The 23982-nt window shown below is 38.2% G+C and overlaps 1 protein-coding gene across 4 annotated transcripts in view; it reads left to right on the top strand.

Moving 5' to 3' along the window:
- Nucleotides 1–23982, top strand: part of TBCK (TBC1 domain containing kinase) — a 207396-nt gene that overhangs the window by 160146 nt on the left and 23268 nt on the right. For all 4 annotated transcript variants that reach the window (XM_055587900.1, XM_055587898.1, XM_055587901.1 and 1 more), the window contains 2 exons: nucleotides 946–1121; nucleotides 15926–16085. In XM_055587900.1, the coding sequence (XP_055443875.1) occupies nucleotides 946–1121; nucleotides 15926–16085 (336 nt within the window). The remainder of the gene's footprint in view (nucleotides 1–945; nucleotides 1122–15925; nucleotides 16086–23982) is intronic.

Below are 23982 nucleotides of genomic sequence, written 5' to 3'. Positions count from 1 at the left end.
TTCCACAGTTTATTGTGATCCACACAGTCAAAGGCTTTGGCATAGTCAATAAAGCAGAAAAGAATGTTTTGAGTGTTTTGAATGTTTTGAATGTTCTGAATGTTTTTCTTGCTTTTTCGATGATCCAGCGGATGTTGGCAATTTGATCTCTGGTTCCTCTGCCTTTTCTAAAACCAGCTTGAACATCTGCAAGTTCATGGTTCACATATTACTGAAGCCTGGTTTGGAGAATTTTGCACATTACTTTGCTTAGTGTGTGAGATGAGTGCAATTGTGTGGTAGTTTGAGCATTCTTTGGCATTGCCTTTCTTTGGGATTGGAATGAAAACTGACCTTTTCCAGTCCTGTGGCCACTGCTGAGTTTTCCAAATTTGCTGGCATATTGAGTGCAGCACGTTTACAGCATCATATTTTAGGATTTGAAATAGTTCAGCTGAAATTCTACCACCTCCACTAGCTTTGTTCATAGTGATGCTTTCTAAGGCCCACTTGACTTCACATTCCAGGGGATGTCTGTCTCTAGGTGAGTGATCACACCATCATGATTATCTGGGCCGTGAAGATCTTTTTTGTATAGCTCTTCTGTGTATTCTTGCCACCTCTTCTTAATATCTTCTGTTTCTGTTAGGTCCCTACCATTTCTGTCCTTTAATGAGCCCATCTTTGCATGAAATGTTTCCTTGATACCTCTAATTTTCTTGAAGAGATCTCTAGTCTTTCCCAGAAAACAATAATATGTGTGACTAATAAAAAAGTAAACATCAGTGATAGGAAATTACACAGTACACTGCTAAAATGAGATACAGTTTTCTGTATCTCATATTTCTATATTTCTCCCATATGCTATAGTGATTTATATAAAAAACTTGAAGATATTCTATACTGGCTATAGTTTGTCTCTCTATAATAGTCTCAATATTTGTATTGTTTGTTCATTTTTTTCAGTCAAGAGAATCCATTCCGTTAAATGACCTAAAGTCGGAAGTATCACCCCGGATTTCAGCAGAGGACCTGATTGACTTGTGTGAGCTGACAGTGACTGGCCACTTCAAAACACCCACCAAGAAGACAAAGTCCAGTAAACCAAAGCTCTTGGTAGTCGACATCCGGAATAGTGAAGAGTATCCTTTACACATTTGGTTTTAAAGGGTGGTACTGCTTTATTCACATTGCTTCCTTTTCATTTAAAGGGCATGTGGTAAAAACAATGAACATGTTTGGGATTCCTCTGAATTCAGATAGCTAAATCTCAAACTGGTGCCAGAACAGACTTGCATAATATTAATATAATGTTTCATAAGATAACATTACATACCAGAGACCTTAAATACTTTCCAAACAACACCAGAATAGTGGGCTGTTTTCTTGGTTTTTGTGTTTCTCTGGTGTATATTGGTGCTCCTGGGGGAATTTGAATCCTTCCTGGCGTAGATAAAACTTTGGCAGAGATGAAGAGTAAGTGTTTACCTGATCTACCTCATAGCCTAGAGAGGAAAGTTCACCAGATCTCAACTCTGAACTTTTATGTATTATAATATTCAAAATATTGGCTTATAGGGAACATGTTAAAGTATTTTCCACTGATATTTTACTATTAAATGTACCATAACTTCTGGTGGTTTTGCTTGGCATTAAAATATAAAAAGTTACAAAGTAGTAATAGTTTAGTTTTTCTCCTTATATTTTCATCTCTATCAGATTTTTGTAAAGCACGCCTTGATTCTCTATACTCTTAAATCTAGATAAATGATTTTCTGTGTTTTTTTTTTTTATTTTTTGAACCAGATAACTACCTCTTAAAATCTTTCTTAGAAACTCAATATATAAAATATAAATGAAATTTTTTACAATTAATTTTCTTTGTAAGTTAACGTTTATAGCATTTACTAACTATAAATAAGGGTTATATGTAGATGAGGATTGGCAAGTTGGTGGTTTCTTATATGCTGAAGCTGGCATATAAGTTTTCATGTGCATATTTTCAATCACAATTTTTGAAATGAAATTTTAAAATGAAATTCAAGTCATAGATTTCCAGAACTCCTGAAGCAATCCTTAGAATCTTAGATTACTGAAAATACTTTGAGAGCCTTCTACTTCAAATGATACCTCACCATCTTTCTGTGAAAAGTTTCTACTTTCCCTAGACTGTGAGACCCCAAGTTTGGGGAAAGTATAAATGTTCATGTTTCTGGTGTTAGGGCATTAGGGGTACTAAGAGTTCCTCAGCAGAGTAGAGTGGACTCCCAAAAGAAGCATTCAGTTCCAATTGACTGGTCAGGGACACCTGATGTACAAGTTCTTCTTATCCATGATTTCAAACGTTTTAAGTACTTTTAGTTTCTTAATGTTATAGTTTATGTTTCTTTTGGTTGAGCCTTTAGTTATTGGAGAAGGAAATGGCAACCCATTCCAGTATTCTTGCCTGGAAAACCCTATGGACAGAAGAACCTGGTACGCTATAGTCCATGGGGTCACAAAGAGGCAGACACAACTGAGCAACATTTACTTTACTTTTACTTTTAGTTACTGACTCATAAAACCATCCAAAAAAGCATAATTTTACAGTGATCTATCCTAATGTTAAGGACTATTACTAAAATAATTAAAACAGTTTATGTATACACCACACTCCTGATATTTCCTTTCAAGCTACTTAATTAACCACTTGAAATTTTTAAATACACACAGTATGAAAGGAACATTCAATCCAAGTTTTCCAAAGCTTGTAGTCTGACTTTAATTTTTATTAAAACTCTCCTTTATTTTCTGCAGAATAAATATAAATAGAACAGCAGAAAGCAGAGCAACTCACCTGAACATTGTTCTCTGATAAGTATAGGTGAGTTGCCCAACGTAGGAAGTGTCTTTATGTCATCCTACCACTCTTGGTTCAAGGTTGGAATTAGGCAGAGACCTGGTTTCAGTGACTTTATCTCCTCTGATTTCCTCTCTTACTGTACTTGCTGGTTTCTTGCCGGTCCAAAATGGCCAAGCATATTTATACATCAAGGCCTTTGCTCTCGCTCCTCCTGCCTAGAATATTTCTCCCCACATCTTTTATAGCCTGCCTCTACATCATTCAGCTCTGCTGAGATATCACCTTTTCTCAAAGGAGATAAAGTCACTGAAGCCAGAAGGTAGGGGGCAGTCAGAAATCTCTACAGTGTGAGTTTAGAGTTACTAACATACCTTTAATTACTCGACTACCTGTAATCACTATCCCAAAAAATCCACAATGAGAGATCTATGCTATTGGTTAAAGACTTTTCACTGTCCTGTTGAAGGTACATAAATGTACATGGTGGCAATATTATGCCTGACCTGTTTCTTTAAAATGAGAGACACTTCAGATCAGATCAGATCAATCGCTCAGTCGTGTCCGACTCTTTGTGACCCCATGAATCGCAGCACGCCAGGCCTCCCTGTCCATCACCAACTCCCGAAGTTCACTCAGACTCACGTCCATCTAGTCAGTGATGCCATCCAGCCATCTCATCCTCTGTTGTCCCCTTCTCCTCCTGCCCCCAATCCCTCCCAGCATCAGGGTCTTTTCCAATGAGTCAACTCTTCGCATGAGGTGGCCAAAGTACTGGAGTTTCAGCTTTAGCATCATTCCTTCCAAAGAAATCCCAGGACTGATCTTCAGAATGGACTGGTTGGATCTCCTTGCAGTCCAAGGGACTCTCAAGAGTCTTCTCCACCACCACAGTTCAAAAGCATCAATTCTTCGGCGCTCAGCCTTCTTCACAGTCCAACTGTCACATCCATACATGACCACAGGAAAAACCATAGCCTGGACTAGACGAACCTTTGTTGGCAAAGTAATGTCTCTGCTTTTGAATATGCTATCTAGGTTGGTCATAACTTTCCTTCCAAGGAGTAAGCGTCTTTTAATTTCATGGCTGCAGTCACCATCTGTAGTGATTTTGGAGCCCAGAAAAACAAAGTCTGACACTGTTTCCACTGTTTCCCCATCTCTTTCCCATGAAGTGGTGGGACCAGATGCCGTGATCTTCGTTTTCTGAATGTTGAGCTTTAAGCCAACTTTTTCACTCTCCACTTTCACTTTCATCAAGAGGCTTTTGAGTTCCTCTTCACTTTCTGCCATAAGGGTGGTGTCATCTGCATATCTGAGGTTATTGATATTTCTTCCGGCAATCTTGATTCCAACTTGTGCTTCTTCCAGCCCAGCACTTCTCATGATGTACTCTGCATGTAAGTTAAATAAACAGGGTGACAATATACAGCCTTGATGAACTCCTTTTCCTATTTGGAACCAGTCTGTTATTCCACGTCCAGTTCTAACTGTTGCTTCCTGACCTGCATACAAATTTCTCAAGAGGCAGATCAGGTGTTCTGGTATTCCCATCTCTTTCAGAATTTTCCACAGTTTATTGTGATCCACACAGTCAAAGGCTTTGGCATAGTCAATAAAGCAGAAATAGTTGTTTTTCTGGAACTCTCTTGCTTTTTCTTAGAATGAATAATTTATTAAGATTCAATAGATGTAAGTGAATTGACTTTCAATAACAGTGATCATTAAGCTCTCACAGTGTGCCAAGCGTGGCATAAAATAATATCTCTATTTTACTGATGAAGAAACTGAGGCTTAAAAAGACTGATCAACTTTCGCAAGGGCACATAGGCTAGCCTCATGTTCCAAGCTTTATTCTCCAAGCTTTATGCAGGTGGCTGTTGGGTCTTTTCATAGGACTGTTCAGCAAGCATAAACAAGATTGAGATATGTCACTTAATATTAATTAATGACTGAATGAGATGTGTATTGATTCCAAATTATGTGTTCATACACTGTATGTCCGTACATACTCAGTCGTATCTGACTCTTTGCAACCCCGTAGACTATAACCTGCAAGGCTCCTCTGTCCATTCAATTTTTCCAGGCAAGAATACTGGAATGGGTTGCCGTTTCCTACTCCAGGGAATCTTCCTGAGCCAGGGATCAAACTCACATCTCCTGCATCTCCTGCATTGGCAGGCAGACTCTTTACCACCGCACTGCCTGGCAAGTCCCATACGTGATATACATTCCTTCAGATCTTACACACAAACCGAACTGTAAAGATTCCAGTGCCTCTGTGTGTAGGGGGCTTAATCCCAATTAAATAAGATTAATAGTTATCTTTATACAGACACAGACACAGAATCAAAGAAAATGAGTTATTTTAAATATTGTAAAGAAAATTTGGAATGCTTTGAGAGAGGAAGTATGTTAGAAAGGTTCTTTCCTACTGTAGTAACTTAATTTATAAGATCTAATGCTTTCAAAGTATGTTTTATTAAAATTTTCCAAAACTATCACTAAGATGCTGTAATTTTAAAACTAACAAAGTAAGCCTGTTGAAATCTTCATATTTTTTGAAGGAATCATTTTTGTAGACTAACTTTTCAGTTAAACTCTGGGATTAACATGACTTTTCCTATCTGTTTAAGAAATGAATAAATATTTAACACTAGTATATTTTTAAAATACTTTTATTTCTCCAGTGCCTACAAATTATAGTCCTATACAGTACAGCAGGGAGGAAAAAAAACCAAACCAGAAACTCTGTAACATCTTTTTCTTCCCCTAAGAAAGTTATTTTTTTAAGTGTTGTGTATAATATTTAACTGTTTATAGTCTTCTTATGTCATTTTTATGCTTCCCAGTTGGCTCAGTGGTAATGAACCCACCTGCCAAAGCAGGAAACGTGGGAGACACAAATTGAGTCCCTGGGTCAGGAACATCTCCTGGTGTAGGAAATGGCAACCCACTCCAGTATGCTTGCCCGGAAAATTCCATGAACAGAGAAGACTGGCAGGCTACAGTCCATGGAGTAGCAAAGAGTCAGAGATGACTGAGCACACACACAATCATTTTTTATCCTCTGCTTTTATGGATCAGTTAAGCAGGAAAATTTGGCTAATACACTTCTTCATATAGGTGATACATCTTTATGTCGGTGAAAAATTTGTTTTCCTCATACATTTTACTCTCCTGAAAGCAATTTCAGGAGAGTAAATGTCTAGAATTAAATTTCATGTCGTCTTTCTTCACCTATGTAAAATAATTAAAATGATCATTTATGAAAAGGAAGAAGGCAGTGTTATCCTTCAGCAAGATAAACTACCAATGAATTCAAGGGACAGCCTTACCCCTCCCTAGAACTCTGCTATGCACATAGGGAAAGAAAAGTATCTTTTTCCTCTACTTTTCTAAGTTCTTTTCTATAGGGGCTCCTATAACAGAAGACAAATCCACAACAGAAAAGTATACAGATTTTATTTAATAAAAGTTTTATATGACATGGGAGCCTTCATAAGGAACACCTGAAGAATTGGCTAAACCTGAGTGTTTTTAAGCTAGGTCTGATGAAAAGTAGACAGCCATGGGAAAATGTGATAGAGCAAAAGGGGTTTGAGCTAAGCATTGTAAACTTTTGTAGTAAACCAAAGAAAACTTAGCAAGACCTGTCCATTCAGATTCCTCTTAGTGTTCCTCAGTCTTGAAGATAAGGATGTTCCTATCCTCTAAGTATTAATATAAGGAGCATGCACGTGAGCTAAGTCACTTCAATCGTGTCCAACTGTATGCAACCCTATGGACTACAGCTCTCCAGGCTCCTCTGTCTGTGAGATTCTCCAGGCAAGAGTACTGGAGTGGGTTGCCATGCCCTCCTCCAGGGGATCTTCCCGGCCCAGGGATCGAACTTGCATCTCTTATGTCTCCTGTATTGGCAGACAGGTTCTTTACCACTAGCGCCACCTGAGAAGCCCAATATAAGCAGGGCGTCTCTCAGTTGAAGGTTTTATGACCTGATGCATAAGGTCAGAAAGTCCTTCCTGCACATGACATTTCTCAAATTCCTTTGGCTTAAAATATTCAGTATGTCAAGATGCCGTAATTTGGGGTGGCATGTCCTGAACCCCATCACCTGAAGTTCTGTTAAAGCTTTCATCATTTACCTTATGATATAAACATTCCCAGTTAAAAATACCCTGCAAGAGATGATATTTTAATCTATTGTCAGTTTTTGTGATTGTAGGTGAGGAGAAGCATGTCAAAAATATGAGAACTGCCTCTAACCTTGGAGGAGACCAAGAGAGGAGGGGAATTTAGACAAGGAAAGCTGGAGGACATGAAGACAGTCTTCATACACTTGGAATAGAGATATAATCCCAGCTTTAGAATATGAAGGAACCCTAGAGATAATCTAGGTCATATTCTTAATAGTAGAGCTAAACGGCTTATATCAGGGAGGCTAAACAGCTAAGTTTTTGTTGAAATCTGATTTTATTTTTGTTTTTATAAGAAGGAAACATGAATTGTTAATCTAGGTAAAGGTTCAGGTCAGTTATTTTTGTCCTTCAGTACATAATGGAGATTTCAGAGCAAACCATAATTGAATATTTTAAAGAAGCAATAGAAAATGTTCCTCAGGTAGTACATAAATTTGATAAGTACTTAATAGTTTTAAAGATAATACACAAGTTAAACTGCTGTTTTCTTTAATATTTCTAAATATTTCATTTTAAATTTCCTAAATATTTCATTTCCAAATTTCAGAGTTCATATTTAGTGTCTTAGTCGTATAATGTGGGTCCAATTATTATCTATGAACAGAAATACTTTGAAGGTCTGTTCTCATTTGCTTGAAGTCAAGGTTGGTTTTGAAGCTTTATTTTTAAAACTCTTAACTTTTTTTAAATATCAGAAGCTATAAGAAAGACCTGAAGCTTACATTTTTTAATTTAAAAAGCACATAAATTCAGCTGTTTTCATTATTACACCATGTTATTCATCCTTAGTAAATGCTAGATTTGCTCTTGTCTCTCTGTCCTGAAGAATTAATTTCTAAAAAAGTCTTCAAAGTAATATTGAGGTACTTGTGTTCAGAGCAAAGTGATAATAAAGAGGCTTAGTAAGATTCTTGTTTGGATCTGGATTTAAGATACTTGAATTACAGTTTCTATTCATGTATATTACTACAGCTGAATGGACCTTGTATAATATGGGAGTACATGGTAGCCACTACTGAAGAATGTCTCCACTGTCTGGATTAATAGTTTTGAGAAGTACATCAATTGTTGTTCAGTTGCTTAATGGTGTCCAACTCTTTTGCAACCCCATGGACTCTAGCCTGCCAGACTCCTCTGTGCATGGGATTTCCCAGGCAAGAATACCGGAGTGGGTTGTCATTTCCATCTCCAGGGGATCTTCTTGACCCAGGGATCGAACCCACATCTCCTGCATTACAGTTGGATTCTTTACCATTGAGCTACCGGCACAGGAGAGCTCCTGGTTTCTCTGACACCTACCCATTGTCCCAGTTCGTGAGTTCCATCAACCTTATTTAAACAGCCAGTCAGTCCTGCCTGAGAACCTACTTTGCTTGGTTAAATCAGAGCCCCTGCCCAACAGGAACTCAGTCTTGTGGCTAAGGCAGACAAATGAGATAGATAATTGCCATACTGTGTGAAATGCTGTATGTCTGAGCCATACTCAGAAAGCCTTGGGAATATTAGGATGGTCATCTAAGCCAGATAATGCCTGAAACGGGTCTTAAAAGACAAGTGGAAGTCACCCGAGCAATGAAGAGAAAGAAGACACTTGAGACTGAAAAAACACGTAGTGCGTGGGTGCAAAGAATGTAAGGAAGACACAATAAGGGAATTACAAGTACTCTGGGTATGCTGCTGCTAAGTCACTTCAGTCGTGTCCGACTCTGTGTGACCCCATAGATGGAAGCCCACCAGGCTCCCCCATCCCTGGGATTCTCCAGGCAAGAACACTGGAGTGGGTTGCCATTGCCTTCTCCAATGCATGAAAGTGAAAAGTGAAAGTGAAGTCACTCAGTTGTGTCCGACTCTTAGCGACCTCATGGACTGCAACACACCAGGCTCCTCCGTCCATGGGATTTTCCAGGCAAGAGTACTGGAGTGGGGTGTCATTGCCTTCTCCACTCTGGGTATACTTGGCTGGAATATATGAGGTTAGAAAGTGAGACTAACGTAGGCAAAGGTAACTTACAGAGAATGTTGTATAATGTGCTAGGAAATCCAGGTTTTATTCCATAGGCTGTGAGAAACTGTTAAAGGATTTTAATCAGTTAAGTGGCATGCTCAGATTTGTCTTTCAGTGAGAAAAAGAATGACTGTGGAAGGAATGGTGCAGACAAGCCTGGAAGGATGGACTCACCCAGAGATTTGATGTACTTAAATATTCCTTCATATTTGCAGTCACAGAGTGAGATCTCTAGCTTTGCCCTAAAATAAACTAGTTTTACTGGGCCTTTTGGGTTGGTATCTATGCTGGAGAAAATCCAGGGAAATGACTCCTGTTGCTATTTCTTTGTCCTCATACTGTATTTTGACAAAAGATAATTATGTATCATGACACTAACAAGTATTGATAGGTAGTGGTGCCACAAGCTAGAAGGCCAGGAGGCATTTAGTGTATTTGCCCCTGATACTAGTTACTCTAGGTTTGGCACAATGCTGAAATCTGTTTACTCAGCAAATATGTTAGATGTATTCTAGACACTAAATTAAGCATTGTAAAAGTTTCATAGGTGAGATAAATACAGATCCTTTATATAAATCATTTATAGTCTTGATGAAAGTCAGGTACATTAGTATGTATTAATGGTTTTAGTCTCTAAGTCATGTCTGACTCTTGCGGTCCTCTGGACTGTAGCCTCCTAGGCTCCTCTGTCCATGGGATTTCCCAGGCAAGAATATTGGAGTGGATTGCCATGCACTTACCTAGGGGATCTTTCCAACTCAGGGATCGAACCCATGTCTTCTGCATTGACAGGCAGATTCTTTACCTTTGAGCCACCAGGAAAGCCAAATTAGTATGTGTTATAACAGACCAAATGGCTGTCATGAGAGATGTACAGAGACTGTAGGAAGGGAAACTTTCATGGAGGAATTCTCAAAAAATAGATAATATTTGAACACTCAAAAATATAGAGAAAAGCTATTTAGGTAGGGAAAACTACAGGAACTAGGCAGAACATACGCTGGAAACAGTATGTGATCCAGTGTGGTTGGAATTGAAGTAGTTTGGTTCTGTTCATAAGGGCTGAACTGAGAAATTTGGACTTTGTCCTGTAGGCAGCCATGGAAGTTTTCTCAGGATTGGTATGGTAATCAGAACTTCATTTTAAATATTTTAATATAACAATATTGTGAATAAAATGGATTTCCAAAGGAAAAGAGAATTGGAGAAAACAAAAAGCTATTGCTATAGTCTAAGCTCAAAGTAATGAGTGTCTGAAATAGGCAAGTGGTAATGGGATACAGATAGGACAGTAGGATTTATGAGTACAGTACAGTTGAATGTTGCCACTAATGAGATGACAAAAATGAGGTTTTAGAGTGACTTGGAGATGGTGATCCTATTCAAAGAAAGCAGCAATAGATTTAGCAAAGAAAAATGATGATATCTCAAGGGTATAATTTTTATATCAGTTAATACAGCTTAGTTATATAATAGAAAGCTTTTGGCTTTTGATATACTAAAGGTATAGCCTTTACTTTGAGCTCTTTAACACTAACTATAATTTACAAACTATAACATAGCAAACAAAGAAGCCAACATATAACTGAGCATACCTTCTTGGTCTGGTAAGATACAAGTATGCTTTGTGTATAGAAGTGTGATGTCACCAAGTGAGAAATGCTGTGCACTTTTAGAATTTAGAAACCTTAAGGTTATTTCTGTACTGAATTTTGAACCATCAATTATTTAAAGGAATTTTAAAATCTTTTAGTAAAGTAAATAATTTTTCTGGAATATGAAAATTTGCCTATGTAACTTACCTATATCATGTATCCATATTATTCTTAGAACTAATATTTTTTTCTGCATTCCTCATTAAAGTGTGATGCATCTTCTTGTACCGTCATATAGACTGACTTGTGACTGTAAGAAAGTCTTCGTATCTTAGAAATGTACAAGATAATACACATCATCCTTACCTGTTAATATTGTTCTAATAACCCAACTCCTTTATCATACACAAAAATATTTAAGGTACAAACTCACCTGAGGCAGTGACTGCTATAGTAATCAGATGCTTTTGTGTTTTTATAGCTACTGCTATTCCATAGAAGAGATTTCATTGCAATTTCTATCAACTTCTTTAATCGTGTCTTGTGTCTTTTAATTCCTTCAAATTCATCATTAAAAATCCAAATAGCAAAATGTCTTATAAACACTGAAAAGATAATAGCTAGTGTTTATATATGGCATTGTTTTTATTGTGTTTTTTTTTTTTGCCAAAACCAATCTTAAAATTATGGTGGACAGTGTTATAAGTACACTATCAAGATGTATATATGATTGAGGCTAATTACCACATAAATACTTGGGCTTCTATAGCCTTGGTCTCTAAACTGGATACGTGAAGCTGAAGCTTTTTAAGGTTATAGTTTGTAAAATAGTATAGTGTCCATCTGTTGGGTAGTACACCCACTATAGAACCTCTTTAAGTGTAGGCAGATTCTTTACTACCTGAGCCCCCAAGGGAAGCCCAAATGCAAAAGGCAAACGCAATGAATCCAAGCTTTTGTCTAGAATATGAGGTAAGCAATGAAGTAACAGTCACAATTCTAAAAAATATATTGTTGGATGTTCGTCTCTCAGTTCGGTTCAGTCGCTCAGTCGTGCCTGACTCTTTGCAACCCCATGGACTGCAGCAAGCCAGGCTTCCCTGTCCATCACCAACTCCCAGAGCTTGCTCAAACTCATGTCCATCGAGTCGATGATGCCATCCAGCCATCTCATCCTCTGTTGTCCCCTTCTCTTCCTACCTTCAATATTTGTCCTCTGCTGCTGCTGCTGCTAAGGCGGTTCAGTCGTGTCCGACTCTGTGCGACCCCAGAGACGGCAGCCCACCGTCCCTGGGATTCTCCAGGCAAGAACACTGGAATGGGTTGCCATTTCCTTCTCCTATTTGTCCTCTACTTCAGTTCAATGAAGTAAAACAAGTCTTTTGATCATGGAGAAAGTGCATATTGCAGTGTATTCTTATATCATTTTGCTCTCCTTGCCATGTTGTGCCCAGGATTAATCAGTCACTATATGTCAGAAATCGTCTTCTGTTTCATTGTACTTCAGTTCAGTCGCTCAGTCGTGTCCGACTCTTTGCAACCCCATGAATCGCAGCACGCCAGGCCTCCCTGTCCATCACCAACTGCCGGAGTTCACTCAGACTCAGGTCCATCAAGTCGGTGATGCCCTCCAGCCATCTCATCCTCTGTCGTCCCCTTCTCCTCCTACCCCCAATCCCTCCCAGCATCAGAGTCTTTTCCAATGAGTCAACTCTTCGCATGAGGTGGCCAAAGTACTAGAGTTTCAGCTTTAGCATCATTCCTTCCAAAGAAATCCCAGGGCTGATCACCTTTAGAATGGACTGGTTGGATCTCCTTGCAATTTGTCCTATTAACACAAAATATACAGAATCTGTTCTTTGTTCATTTTTCAAACACCTAATACTTTATTATGATTATGAAAGACTTAAGATTAAAAAAAACTTTGACTACCTGCCTTTACAATAGTCTGACAGCCTCTCATGTGTTTAGAAATTGCCTGAAAAAGTTCTACTTCATCATATGATGTTTGCGTCATATGAGAATTTCTGTTGTAGGCAGTGAAATGTAAATAATTACCAAGGAAACAAGATATTTAAATAACCAAAACTGTCTGCATTGTCCAACTTACTTAAGAAGAGAATGTTCATTGTAAATGTATTAATATGTAACTAGACCAGTCTCATTCTCCTCTGCTATTTGCCGGTCACACAGTTAATAGCTATTTAGAGGTTTGACCATTCTGTCTACAAATATCCGTGTTTACCCAATCTTATTTGCACTATAAGTTTTATGACAAGAGTGTTCTTGGATGAGTGCTTTTATATGTTTTCCAGGACTTTTTTGATTGAACTAAACTAAAAATGGGGCAAGTGTGGTTTAAGATTTTTTTTCTTTTGTGTCTTATTGTCCAAAGTGTTAAAATAGCTTTAAAAAGGTTTGAAATAGTTTTGTATTTTGGATTCTAACTTTTCTCTTACCCAAAGGACTCTGTTGCCATCATACTTTGTCAGCATTTTAACATTTAATCTAGTGAACTTTTTTTTAAACATCAAACCGTAAAACACAAAAGCAAATTCTAGAATGATAAATTTATGACATACTTGTAGTGACTAAAAGGCAATTTGGACTAAAATCTTCTTTAAAAGCATATAATAAATTGGTGATATTGAACCCAGAAACTCATCTAGATGCTTGTGTATGAATTTAGATACAGATATTAGATATTGGGTATTTGAATACAGGTGGGTACTTTTTTTAAACCAAATATAGAATTTATCTTGTAAAGTAAATAATTTTATTTAATTCTTTAATGTGTGGCCAAATAAATTATGTATAGAGAAGACACCCGCGTAAGTTTAACACAGTCTGAGCATTGCCTTTTACCTTTGATTTTGAAGGGAGAGGGTCTAATTGGCTCAGCCCGTGTCAGATATCCACCTTCACCCTCCTGCTCCCTACTGTCCTGTCAGTCTTGATTGTGGCGGGGTCGCCTGACTCAAACGTGACCGCCTGCGCTCTTCCTTTCATCAGGGTCAGTGGTTGAGGTCCTTTCAAACAAGAAGGCAGGGTTGGGGCAGGCAGTGCAAACATGTCTGCTAGAGCACTTAACTAGTATAGATTTGTATTGTTTTTGCTACTGAAAAAACACTAAAAAGGAAAAATGTCCATGGTTGACACTGGCTATTTGATAAGCATCCTCACTCTCTCTGGCAGTTGATTTAGGCTGGCAGATGTAGATTCCTTTGCTGAAAATAGCGGAGTTGTCATACTCACAGTTTGAGAAAAATCAAAAGTTTTAAGGTATATCCTTATTAAAGATTAAAGTGCTATTGTAGTAATTATATGCTGAGGACAAAGTCATTTCTGTTCATGAAAACTGAAGCCAATACTTTGAATACTGAGTCATTGTAAATGTTCAAAAAACTAGAGCTGATGAAATGTTCTAGAACATTCTAACTAAACAGTGTACCTGGAATGGTATCTATTCTATTTCTCATTTCATTTTCCAGAACTTTTTACATCCTTCCCCTCATTATTAGTGCCAAATGCTTCTCTTTAAAGAAAAATGAAGTAACAGCTGACTAGAAGTTTAAGATGTGTTCAACCTCCACCATCAATCTTGAGAGTAGGAGCCTCAAATTTCTCCTCTTGGTGTTAATGAGGGAAAAAGAGAGATTGACAGAAACAGAGAGAAGTAATATTCTAAAGATGAACCTACAAACTGGGGCAGTTGAGAAATTTTCATGTCAATAAATAATTATAATTTTATAATTATATTAATATAATATTAATTACATTATAATGTATAATTCTTCTACAGCAATGACTGATTAGTTTTTTTTGGCGGGGGGGAGCAGATATTCGTTGCTTGTGATATAACCTTTTAAAATGCTATGTCTTTTCCATTTTGTAAAGAACATATCTAAAGTGGAAGTTCAGGGGGAGTTGCTTCTATTGAACATAAACATCTCTTCATGATTATCATCAGTGATGGTTAAGGAGGAGACAAAATACAGCCTAGACAGACGTCTCACAAACTGACCTTCACATTCACTCTCCTCCTAGCCTTTCTCCAACTTGTTGCCCAGGTGCAAATGTGATCTGTTCTTATCTGCTTAAAATACTTCCTGATTTTCATTGCTCTAAGAGAAAGACCAGTTTTAACAACATGATCTGCAAGGCGCTGTATGATCTGGCCTCTGCATTCATTTCCAGGCTAGTCTTATGCTGTCTTTGCTCTCTGCGTTCCACTATACTGGCCTTCCTTCCTTTCTCATGATTAGTCATGCGCCTCCCCAATACACACCTCACATTTCTGCCTTAAATGTTTGTCCCTTCCACCACCCTATACCACCTGTATTCTATTCTGTTGCCTAACTTTTATTAATTATTCAAATTTACCTCAGCCATCACTTATTTCCTTAGTGGAAACCTTCCCTGTCCTCCTCAAATTGACATGTCCTATCAAAGCATCGTATACATCTCTTTCAGAGCAGTTTTTGTAGTTGTTAATTTATGCTTTTTAAAAAAGTGACTGATATAATAATATCTTTCTCTATAGACTCTATGGGAAGAATCATCTTTTTAATTGCACTCTTTTGTAATAGAGCTTTAAAATAATCACAGTATAGTAATAATAGTAATAATGAATTGAAAGCCATGAATGTTGTACAACCTATGTGATTGCCATTGATTGCTGCATTCTGATCACTTTCACAATATTTTGTTTAATCAAGAAAGTCTTGTTTACATCTTTGGCTAATCTTTTTCCTTTCTGTCAAAAGTTCAGGGGGACAAAAGAAGTAAAACTGATGAATAACTAAAGCAGTAATTAATAAAAGTTAATTAATAAAGTAGTAATTAATAAAACGTTTATTGTATACACACCAAAAGACAGTTTGCAAACCAGGAGCAGTTGAACCAAAACATGGAGTAAGGCTTAGAAGTATATGGTTAAAAAGCAGCAATGACTATTTTTCAGTGACTGGTTACAATATTAGAATCTTCTTAAATGAAAAGGAAATGGTTAGTAAACGGCAAATATCAATTTAGGGAGACAGTTTAAGTTTCACTTAAAATTTTCAGAGGCATAAACAAGAAGTGACCCAGGTCAAGTTAGCCTCGCTTGTCTTGCAAAATAAGCTAAATTAATCTTTGCTTGTATGACTAAACTGGTTTTGTCTGTTCAGGGGATTTTCAAGTCTTATCTCCATTTGTGTTTGATTTTAATGGTACTCTCTTCTGAGAATTAATTCCCTGTGAGCTTCTCTCACACATTCAAATCTGCACACAGATAAATGTTTCCCTTAACCTTTTTTCTCAGTTTTGTTCGGGGTCACATTTCAGGCAGCATCAACATTCCATTCAGCACTGCATTTACTGCTGAAGGGGAGCTTACCCAGGGACCTTACACTGCCATGCTCCAGAGCTTCAAAGGGAAGGTCATTGTCATCGTGGGGAATGTGGCAAAGCACACAGCAGAGGTAAGTGTACTCAGAAATGTCATATGGACCTCATGATGAGTTGTTTACCAGCCTACTGCAACAGGTTGTCTAAATGTCATTTCTTCAGGAGCTGGTTGCAAATCAAATGAGCTTTGAATATCTGTCTGTATTCTTACATCAAAGAGATTGTCTACCTTTTCCTTATAAAAGAATTCAAGCTTTTTTTCCTCACTGTACAGCATCAGGATCAATACTAAGCTTGCTGCTGCTGCTGCTAAGTCGCTTCAGTCGTGTCTGACTCTGGGCGACTCCATAGACGGCAGCCCACCAGGCTCCCCCGTCCCTGGGATTCTCCAGGCAAGAACACTGGATTGGGTTGCCATTTCCTTCTCCAATGCATGAAAGTGAAAAGTGAAAGTGAAGCTCAGTCGTGTCCAACTCTTAGCGACCCCATGGACTGCAGCCTACCAGGCTCCTCCGTCCATGGGATTTTCCAGGCAAGAGTACTAGAGTGGGGTGCCATTGCCTTCTCCAATACTAAGCTTAGGAAACTTCAAATGAAACTGTGTTTTGTTTTGGTTTTGATGTTTTGTTTTTTAACTGTTTTCTGAAATTACAAGAAGTAAATTCAGTTCCTTTCATTGGAGAAAAACAGTGGGACTTGATTGGTGGTTTTGAAAGTTGATCAGGATGGAATTTGCTGGATTTGTGGGTTTTCTTTCTTACAGGCTCAAAGCTTTATGGTAATAGAGAATTTGGGAAGGATATCAACTTTCAGGAACTGAGGAGTATATGAAACAGTAAAATGGCTTTTCTCTCTTCTGGCTATGTTCTTAAAATTTTTGAAACATGAAACAGAGTAGTTTCTGGAGGTCAAAAACTTCACCTTTTTTTTTTTAATTTATTTATTTTTAATTGAAGGATAATTGCTTCACAGTATTGTGTTGGTTTCTACCAAACATCAACCTTTACTTTTCATAAAAGACAAGTTAGAGGCTATATGGACTATGAGAGCCAAATGTACTTATTTACAGATCCCTCAGTCAAACATTAAAATGTACACTTTGAATATGTATAAGTTATTGTATGTCAATCAGAGCTCTATAAAGCGGCTTTTAAAATGACATATCTAGATGTAGGCAACAGCGAACCAGGACAGGCCCTTTTTCTAAAAGGACAGAAGAATCTGCTCCTGAAAAAGTAGCAGAGATAGTTTGCTCTCTGAAGATAGCTTATGCAAATAAGCTGAATAATCCAGAAAGGATATCTATGGAAATGTAGTCAAGTGAGAACTTTAAGACTGTTGTCATAGGCTGTTTTAAGCATCTAATAATCTTGTTTCAGAAGTATTAGCTTTTGACACTAAATTAAAGTCATCCTTGGTTAAAAAAAAAGCTTAATTGACAAAACTAAAGAAATATCTGAGTGGATATTAGCTATGTAAGTCTTAAATTACTCATCTCTCTTTTATGTCACTGTATGTAGCACCTGATAGGGAATCTAAATTTACCTATTTCAGAGAAAGTCAGTATAGTAAATGACTAATGGGCAATTTTAATAAGTAACTGAGAACATTTTAGACCTAAAGCCTTGGTATCTCAATTATTTTTATGTAAATCAGCTTTTATTATTACTATTATTACCACAATACTGCTGCTGTTACATTAATCTGTATTGCAATATCACTCCAATGAAAAATATCCATTTTCCATTACAATGCATATCAATACATCAACTCACAGAAATAGTATTCAGAATCACTTATTTCTGGGTGGCTCATAATACACAGACTTAGGAAGAATTGTTTTTTATTACTCCAAATGAGCTGGACTTTAAAAATTTTTTTTTATATTTTGACTGCACCATGAGGCATGCAGAATCTTAATTCCCTGACCAGGGGTATAACTCACACACCCTACAATGAAAGCATAGAGTCTTAACCACTGGATTGACAAGGAAACTGTCAGGAAGAAATGTTCACAGTGATAAATCATCCCAATTACTGACTGGTGATTGTGTGCTTGGCACTGTGACAAGTACTTCTATATGTTATCTCTTTTTATTCTTCATAACAATTCTATCAGTTCAGTTCAGTCGCTCAGTCGTGTCCGACTCTTTGAAACCCCATGAACCGCAGCACACCAGGCCTCCCTGTCCATCACCAACTCCTGAAGTCCACCCAAACCCATGACCACTGAGTTAGTGATGCCATCCAGCCATCTCATCCTCTGTTGTCCCCTTCTCCTCCTGCCCTCAATCTTTCCCAGCATCAGGGTCTTTTCAAATGAGTCAGCTCTTCACATCAGGTGGCCAAAATATTGGAGTTTCAGCTTCAACATCAGTCCTTCCAGTGAACACCCAGACTGATCTCCTTTAGAATGGACTGGTTGGATCTCCTTGCAGTCCAAGGGACTCTCAAGAGTCTTCTCCAACACCACAGTTTAAAAGCATCAATTCTTCGGCGCTCAGCTGTATAGTCCAACTCTCATATCTATACATGACCGCTGGAAAAACCATAGCCTTGACTAGACAGACCTTTCTTGGCAAAGTAATGTGTCTGCTTTTTAATATGCTGTCTAGGTTGGTCATAACTTTCCTTCCAAGGAGTAAGCATCTTTTGGTTTCATGGCTGCAATCACCATCTGCAGTGATTTTGGAGCCCAAAAAAATAAAGTCAGCTACTGTTTCCACTGTTTTGCCATCTATTTCCCATGAAGTGATGGGACCAGATGCCATGATCTTAGTTTTCTGAATGTTGAGCTTTAAGCCAACCTTTTCACTCTCCTCTTTCACTTTCATCAAGAGGCTTTTTATTTCTTCTTCACTTTCTGCCATAAGGTTGGTATCATCTGCATATCTGAAGTTATTGATATTTTTCCTGGCAATCTTGATTCCAGCTTGTGCTTCCTCCAGCCCAGCACTTCTCATGATGTACTCTGCATATAAGTTAAATAAGCAGGGTGACAATATACAGCCTTGCTGCTGCTAAGTCGCTTCAGTCGTGTCCAACTCTGGGCGACCCCATAGACGGCGGCCCACCAGGCTCCCCCGTCCCTGGGATTCTCCAGGAAAGAAACTAGAGTGGGTTGCCATTTCCTTCTCCAGTGCATGAAAGTGAAAAGTGAAAGTGAAGTCGCTCAGTGGTGTCTGACTCCTAACGACCCCATGGACTGCAGCCTACCAGGCTCCTCCATCCATGGGATTTTCCAGGCAAGAGTCCTGGGGTGGGGTGCCATTGCCTTCTCCGATATACAGCCTTGACGTACTCCTTTTCCTATTTGGAACCAGTCTGTTGTTCCATGTCCAGTTTTAACTGTTGCTTGCTGACCTGTATACAGGTTTCTCAAGAGGCAGGTCAGGTGGTCTGATATTCCCATCTCTTTCAGAATTTTCCACAGTTTATTGTGATCCACACAGTCAAAGGCTTTAGCATAGTCAATAAAGCAGAAATAGATGTTTTTCTGGAACTCTCTTGCTTTTTCGATGATCCAGCAGATGTTGGGAATTTGATCTCTGGTTCCTCTGCCTTTTCTAAAACCAGCTTGAACATCGGGAAGTTCACGGTTCATGTATTGCTAAAGCCTGGCTTGGAGAATTTTAAGCATTACTTTACTAGTGTGTGAGATGAGTGCAATTGTGTGGTAGTTTGAGCATTCTTTGGCATTGCGTTTCTTTGGGATTGGAATGAAAACTGACCTTTTCCAATCCTGTGGCTACTGCTGAGTTTTCCAAATTTGCTGGCATATTGAGTGCAGCACTTTCACAGCGTCATATTTCAGGATTTGAAATAGCTCAACTGGAATTCCATCACCTCCATTAGCTTTGTTCGTAGTGATGCTTCCTAAGGCCCACTTGACTTCACAGTCCAGGATGTCTGTCTCTAGGTGAGTGATCAACAATTCTATGAGGGAGGCATTATTTACACATTTTATGTACAAGGAAAACTTAGATTTGGAGTTTATCTAATTTGCTTGTGTCAGAGCCAGGACTGAGACATGGGTCTATATGACTCTAAGCCCATACTCTTAACTTAGTGAGCAAGTAAGGCTTTTGAGTCTGAATGCAGCCATTTATCCTGTTTTTTCAAAATAGACTTGTTCTGATTTTTCATGGATCACAATAGTTCCTCCCAATTATGCGCTAAGTGCTAACAAGCTTAAGGCTCTACTTTCAGAAAGCATTAACCATTTGAAAGATGGTATCAAGTGGACCTGAATAACTGAATCTTCTTAAATATGTCAAATGCATCCAAACACCCCACTCATTGTATTAATCTCTAGATTTATGTTTATTCTAAGTTTACTTTATCATAAAGGGCAAAACATATATACAAATAAGTGGGTAACTCGTTTCTTTCATTAAATAATAAACTATAGATCACATGTCATGTTGTGAAATGCATGTGTCACAACGCGAATAAATTTAAAAGTTCGACAAATGAAGAAATCTGGAAGCAAGACTATTTAGATGAAGTAATAAGAATATATGACAATAATGGTATATAAAGAGCCATCACATTCCTGACAAATCAGCCAGTGTCATCCTTATCAGAAACCAGATGCTATCATAGTAGTTCCTTCTTCCTCAGACTCTACATGATTATTCATACTTGCACGTAAGTGACTAAACAGATTGTATGCTTGGCTATTAATGCTTCAATCCAATGTCAGAAAGTAATTTTTGAGAAACAGTTTTAAATATTTGTATAGAGATGTGTCAACTAAAAAAATGCACAATCTAAAATTTGAGAATCATGTTTTATTCAGCAGACTTAGTGAGAACTTAAGCTGGAGATACAGCCTCTCAGCTCTTAGGGAATGTTCCAAAGAGGGAAGGGGAGGAGCCAGGATATAGCATTTTTGCTGAGGGGGGAAAAAAATATAGTCAAACATCAAAAGATTACTGCTGATCACAAAAACAGGCATCTCAGTGGTACTAATGATTTTAGTACCTTTCTATGTGTGGCAAGATGCAAGAGTCTGGGCTTATTGAAATTATTCCTTTGATATACATCTTAACTATCTAGGGCCAGTATCCTGTTTTTCTCCATCTGTAATTGCCTTCACCATACACCATCAGGGACTTCTACAGTGGCTGATGGTTTTATGGCTGCAACATCCTTTGTTTATTGAAATGGCTAATGACATTCTTTTGTCCACAGATATACTTTTAATAATTTTTCTCATCTTGGAGCTAAAGAGAACTTTTGATATTCTTTTGCTTGTGTTGTTCCATCATTTTTTTGTCTGCTGTACAGATCTGTATGACTTTACTAATGCTTCCTCTCCCCTCACCCTCCTCTAAGTTGGAGGCATCTCAACTTAAAGCATATTTGCTAGAATTCTACTATGTATCCATGGTACTAGATATCTTTTACTTATCCTACCTCCCATCATAGATCCATTCTCCACAGTTCTTCACGCTGCTCTCTGTGCAAGATGGCAGACTTCCATGTCTTCTGGCTTCCAGTTATTGAGCTAATGGGGACCTCTGACAAATTTTGGGAGGGAGCGAGGTCAGGATATTTATCCCCCTGGTTTCTCCTTTCAAAGTTGTCTCAGTTTTACAGTGTTCCTCTACTAAAGGTTAATGCTTCTTTACAATAAACCTTCTCTATACTCACTTTCCAGCCCCTGGTCCCATTAGCTTTAGGGGCGGCAACAGCTCTGCTTTTTGGTAGTTGCAGGGTTACTACATCATCCTATATGGTTCTCTTACATTCCATAACGTTGTAATTAATCTCACTGTGAGTTAAAATCCCTCAATTTATCCTGAGGGTTTGTTGGAACCCTGACTGTTATAAGGATGCTATTTAAATGTATGATTTTTTAGTCAGACTATATTAGCTGCTCTGTTCTCTTTCTTACTAGCTGTTAAACTATGCAGATGGTTTAACCTCCCAAGTCACCATTGATTCCTTTATAAGATGGGGAAAATAATACCTACCTCATGGCATTGTTGAAAAGATTGCAGATTAGGCAATAAGGGGTTCAGTACACAGCCTGATAATAGTAAGCACTCAATTAATTTCAGCTATTAATTTTATTTTCCAGTACTATATAATTTGCATATATGTGAATTTGGTAAGTACTATTTTATATATGATAATAGTATAAAAGTTCTAGAGTTTGCAAGTAACATCAGCAAAATGGCAGACTGAGCAGTGTTAATCTCCCATTCTTTCACAGAAACATTGAAAAAAAAGTAGATTCTATACTTTTTTTAATAGAATGGCAAGAGCAGGCATCCGTGTCTTCTTCCTGATCTTAGGGAAACAGCTTTCGGTCTTTGACCATTGAATATGATGTTAGTTGGATTTTTTTCATACGTCGCTTTTGTCACATTAAGGAGATTCTCTTCTGTTTAAGTTTGTTGAGTATTTTATCATTGAATGATATTGAATTTTAGTAAATGCTTTTTCTGCATCAGTGGAGATAATTGTAATTATGATTTTTCCCTTTCTTCAATGAATGTGGTATTGTTATGTTGATTGATATCCATATATTTAACTATCCTTGCATTCCTAGTGTAAATTCCATTTGGTCATGGTACATAATCCTTTCAGGAGCCTCCTGAATTCAGTTTGCCAGTATTTTGTTGAAGTTTTTACATCAGTAGTCATCAAGGGTTTTTGTCTGTACTTTTCTTTTCTTGCAATGATTTTGTTTGACTTTGACAGGAGAATGATGCTTATTTGTAGCATGAGTTAAGAAGGGTCCTCTCCTGTTCAGTTTGTTGGAAGGGTTTGAGAAGGATTTGTGTTAATTCTCACCAGAGCAATTAGGCAAGAAAAAGAAATAAAAGGTATCAAAAATTAACATACATTAGTTTCCTAGGACATTAAAAATAATAGAAACTGGGTGGCTTAATACAATTTGGTTCTAGATGCTCAGTTCAGTCGCTCAGTCGTGTCCAACTCTTTGCGACCCCATGAATCGCAGCACGCCAGGCATCCCTGTCCATCACCAACTCCCGGAGTTCACTGAGACTCACGTTCATCAAGTCAGTGATGCCATCCAGCCATCTCATCCTCTGTCATCCCCTTCTCCTCCTGCCCCCAATTCCTCCCAGCATCAGAGTCTTTTCCAATGAGTTAACTCTTCGCATGAGGTGGCCAAAGTACTGGAGTTTCAGCTTTAGCATCATTCCTTCCAAAGAAATCCCAGGGCTGATCTCCTTCAGAATGGACTGATTCGATCTCCTTGCAGTCCATGGGACTCTCAAGAGTCTTCTCCAACACCACAGTTCAAAAGCATCAATTCTTCGGCACTCAGCTTTCTTCACAGTCCAACTCTCACATCTGTACATGACCACTGGAAAAACCATAGCCTTGACTAGACGGACGTTTGTTGGCAAAGTAATATCTCTGCTTTTCAGTATGCTGCTGCTGCTGCTAAGTCGCTTCAGTCATGTCCAACTCTGTGCGACCCCATAGACGGCAGCCCACCAGGCTCCCCCATCCCTGGGATTCTCCAGGCAAGAATACTGGAGTGGGTTGCCATTTCCTTCTCCAATGCATGAAAGTGAAAAGTCAAAGTGAAATCGCTCAGTCGTGTCTGACTCTTAGCGACCTCATGGACTGAAGACTACCAGGCTCCTCCGTCCATGGGATTTTCCAGGCAAGAGTACTGAAATCAAGCTGTCAGCCATGTTCCCTCTGAGGCTGTGGGTTGAATCTTTCTTCACCTTTTCCTGCTTCTGACGGTGGCAACAATCCTTGCCACCCACAAAACAGGAGAAAGTATTTGTAAATTATGTATCTATAAAGGATTATTACTGGAATACAAAGTCAACCCACAAACATTAGTTATATTTCTGTTCACTAACAATTCCTACAACTCAACAAAAGAAAGGCAATCAAATTTTTAAGTTTACAAATTTTGGGACATTTTAGACATTTCTCTGGAGAAGATATACAAATGGCCATAAGCACATG

This window comes from Bubalus kerabau, chromosome 7, assembly GCF_029407905.1.
Source record: "Bubalus kerabau isolate K-KA32 ecotype Philippines breed swamp buffalo chromosome 7, PCC_UOA_SB_1v2, whole genome shotgun sequence".
NCBI lineage: Eukaryota > Metazoa > Chordata > Mammalia > Artiodactyla > Bovidae > Bubalus > Bubalus kerabau.
Note: the sequence above shows the minus strand (reverse complement) of the source record. Positions and strands in the feature narration are given on the sequence as shown.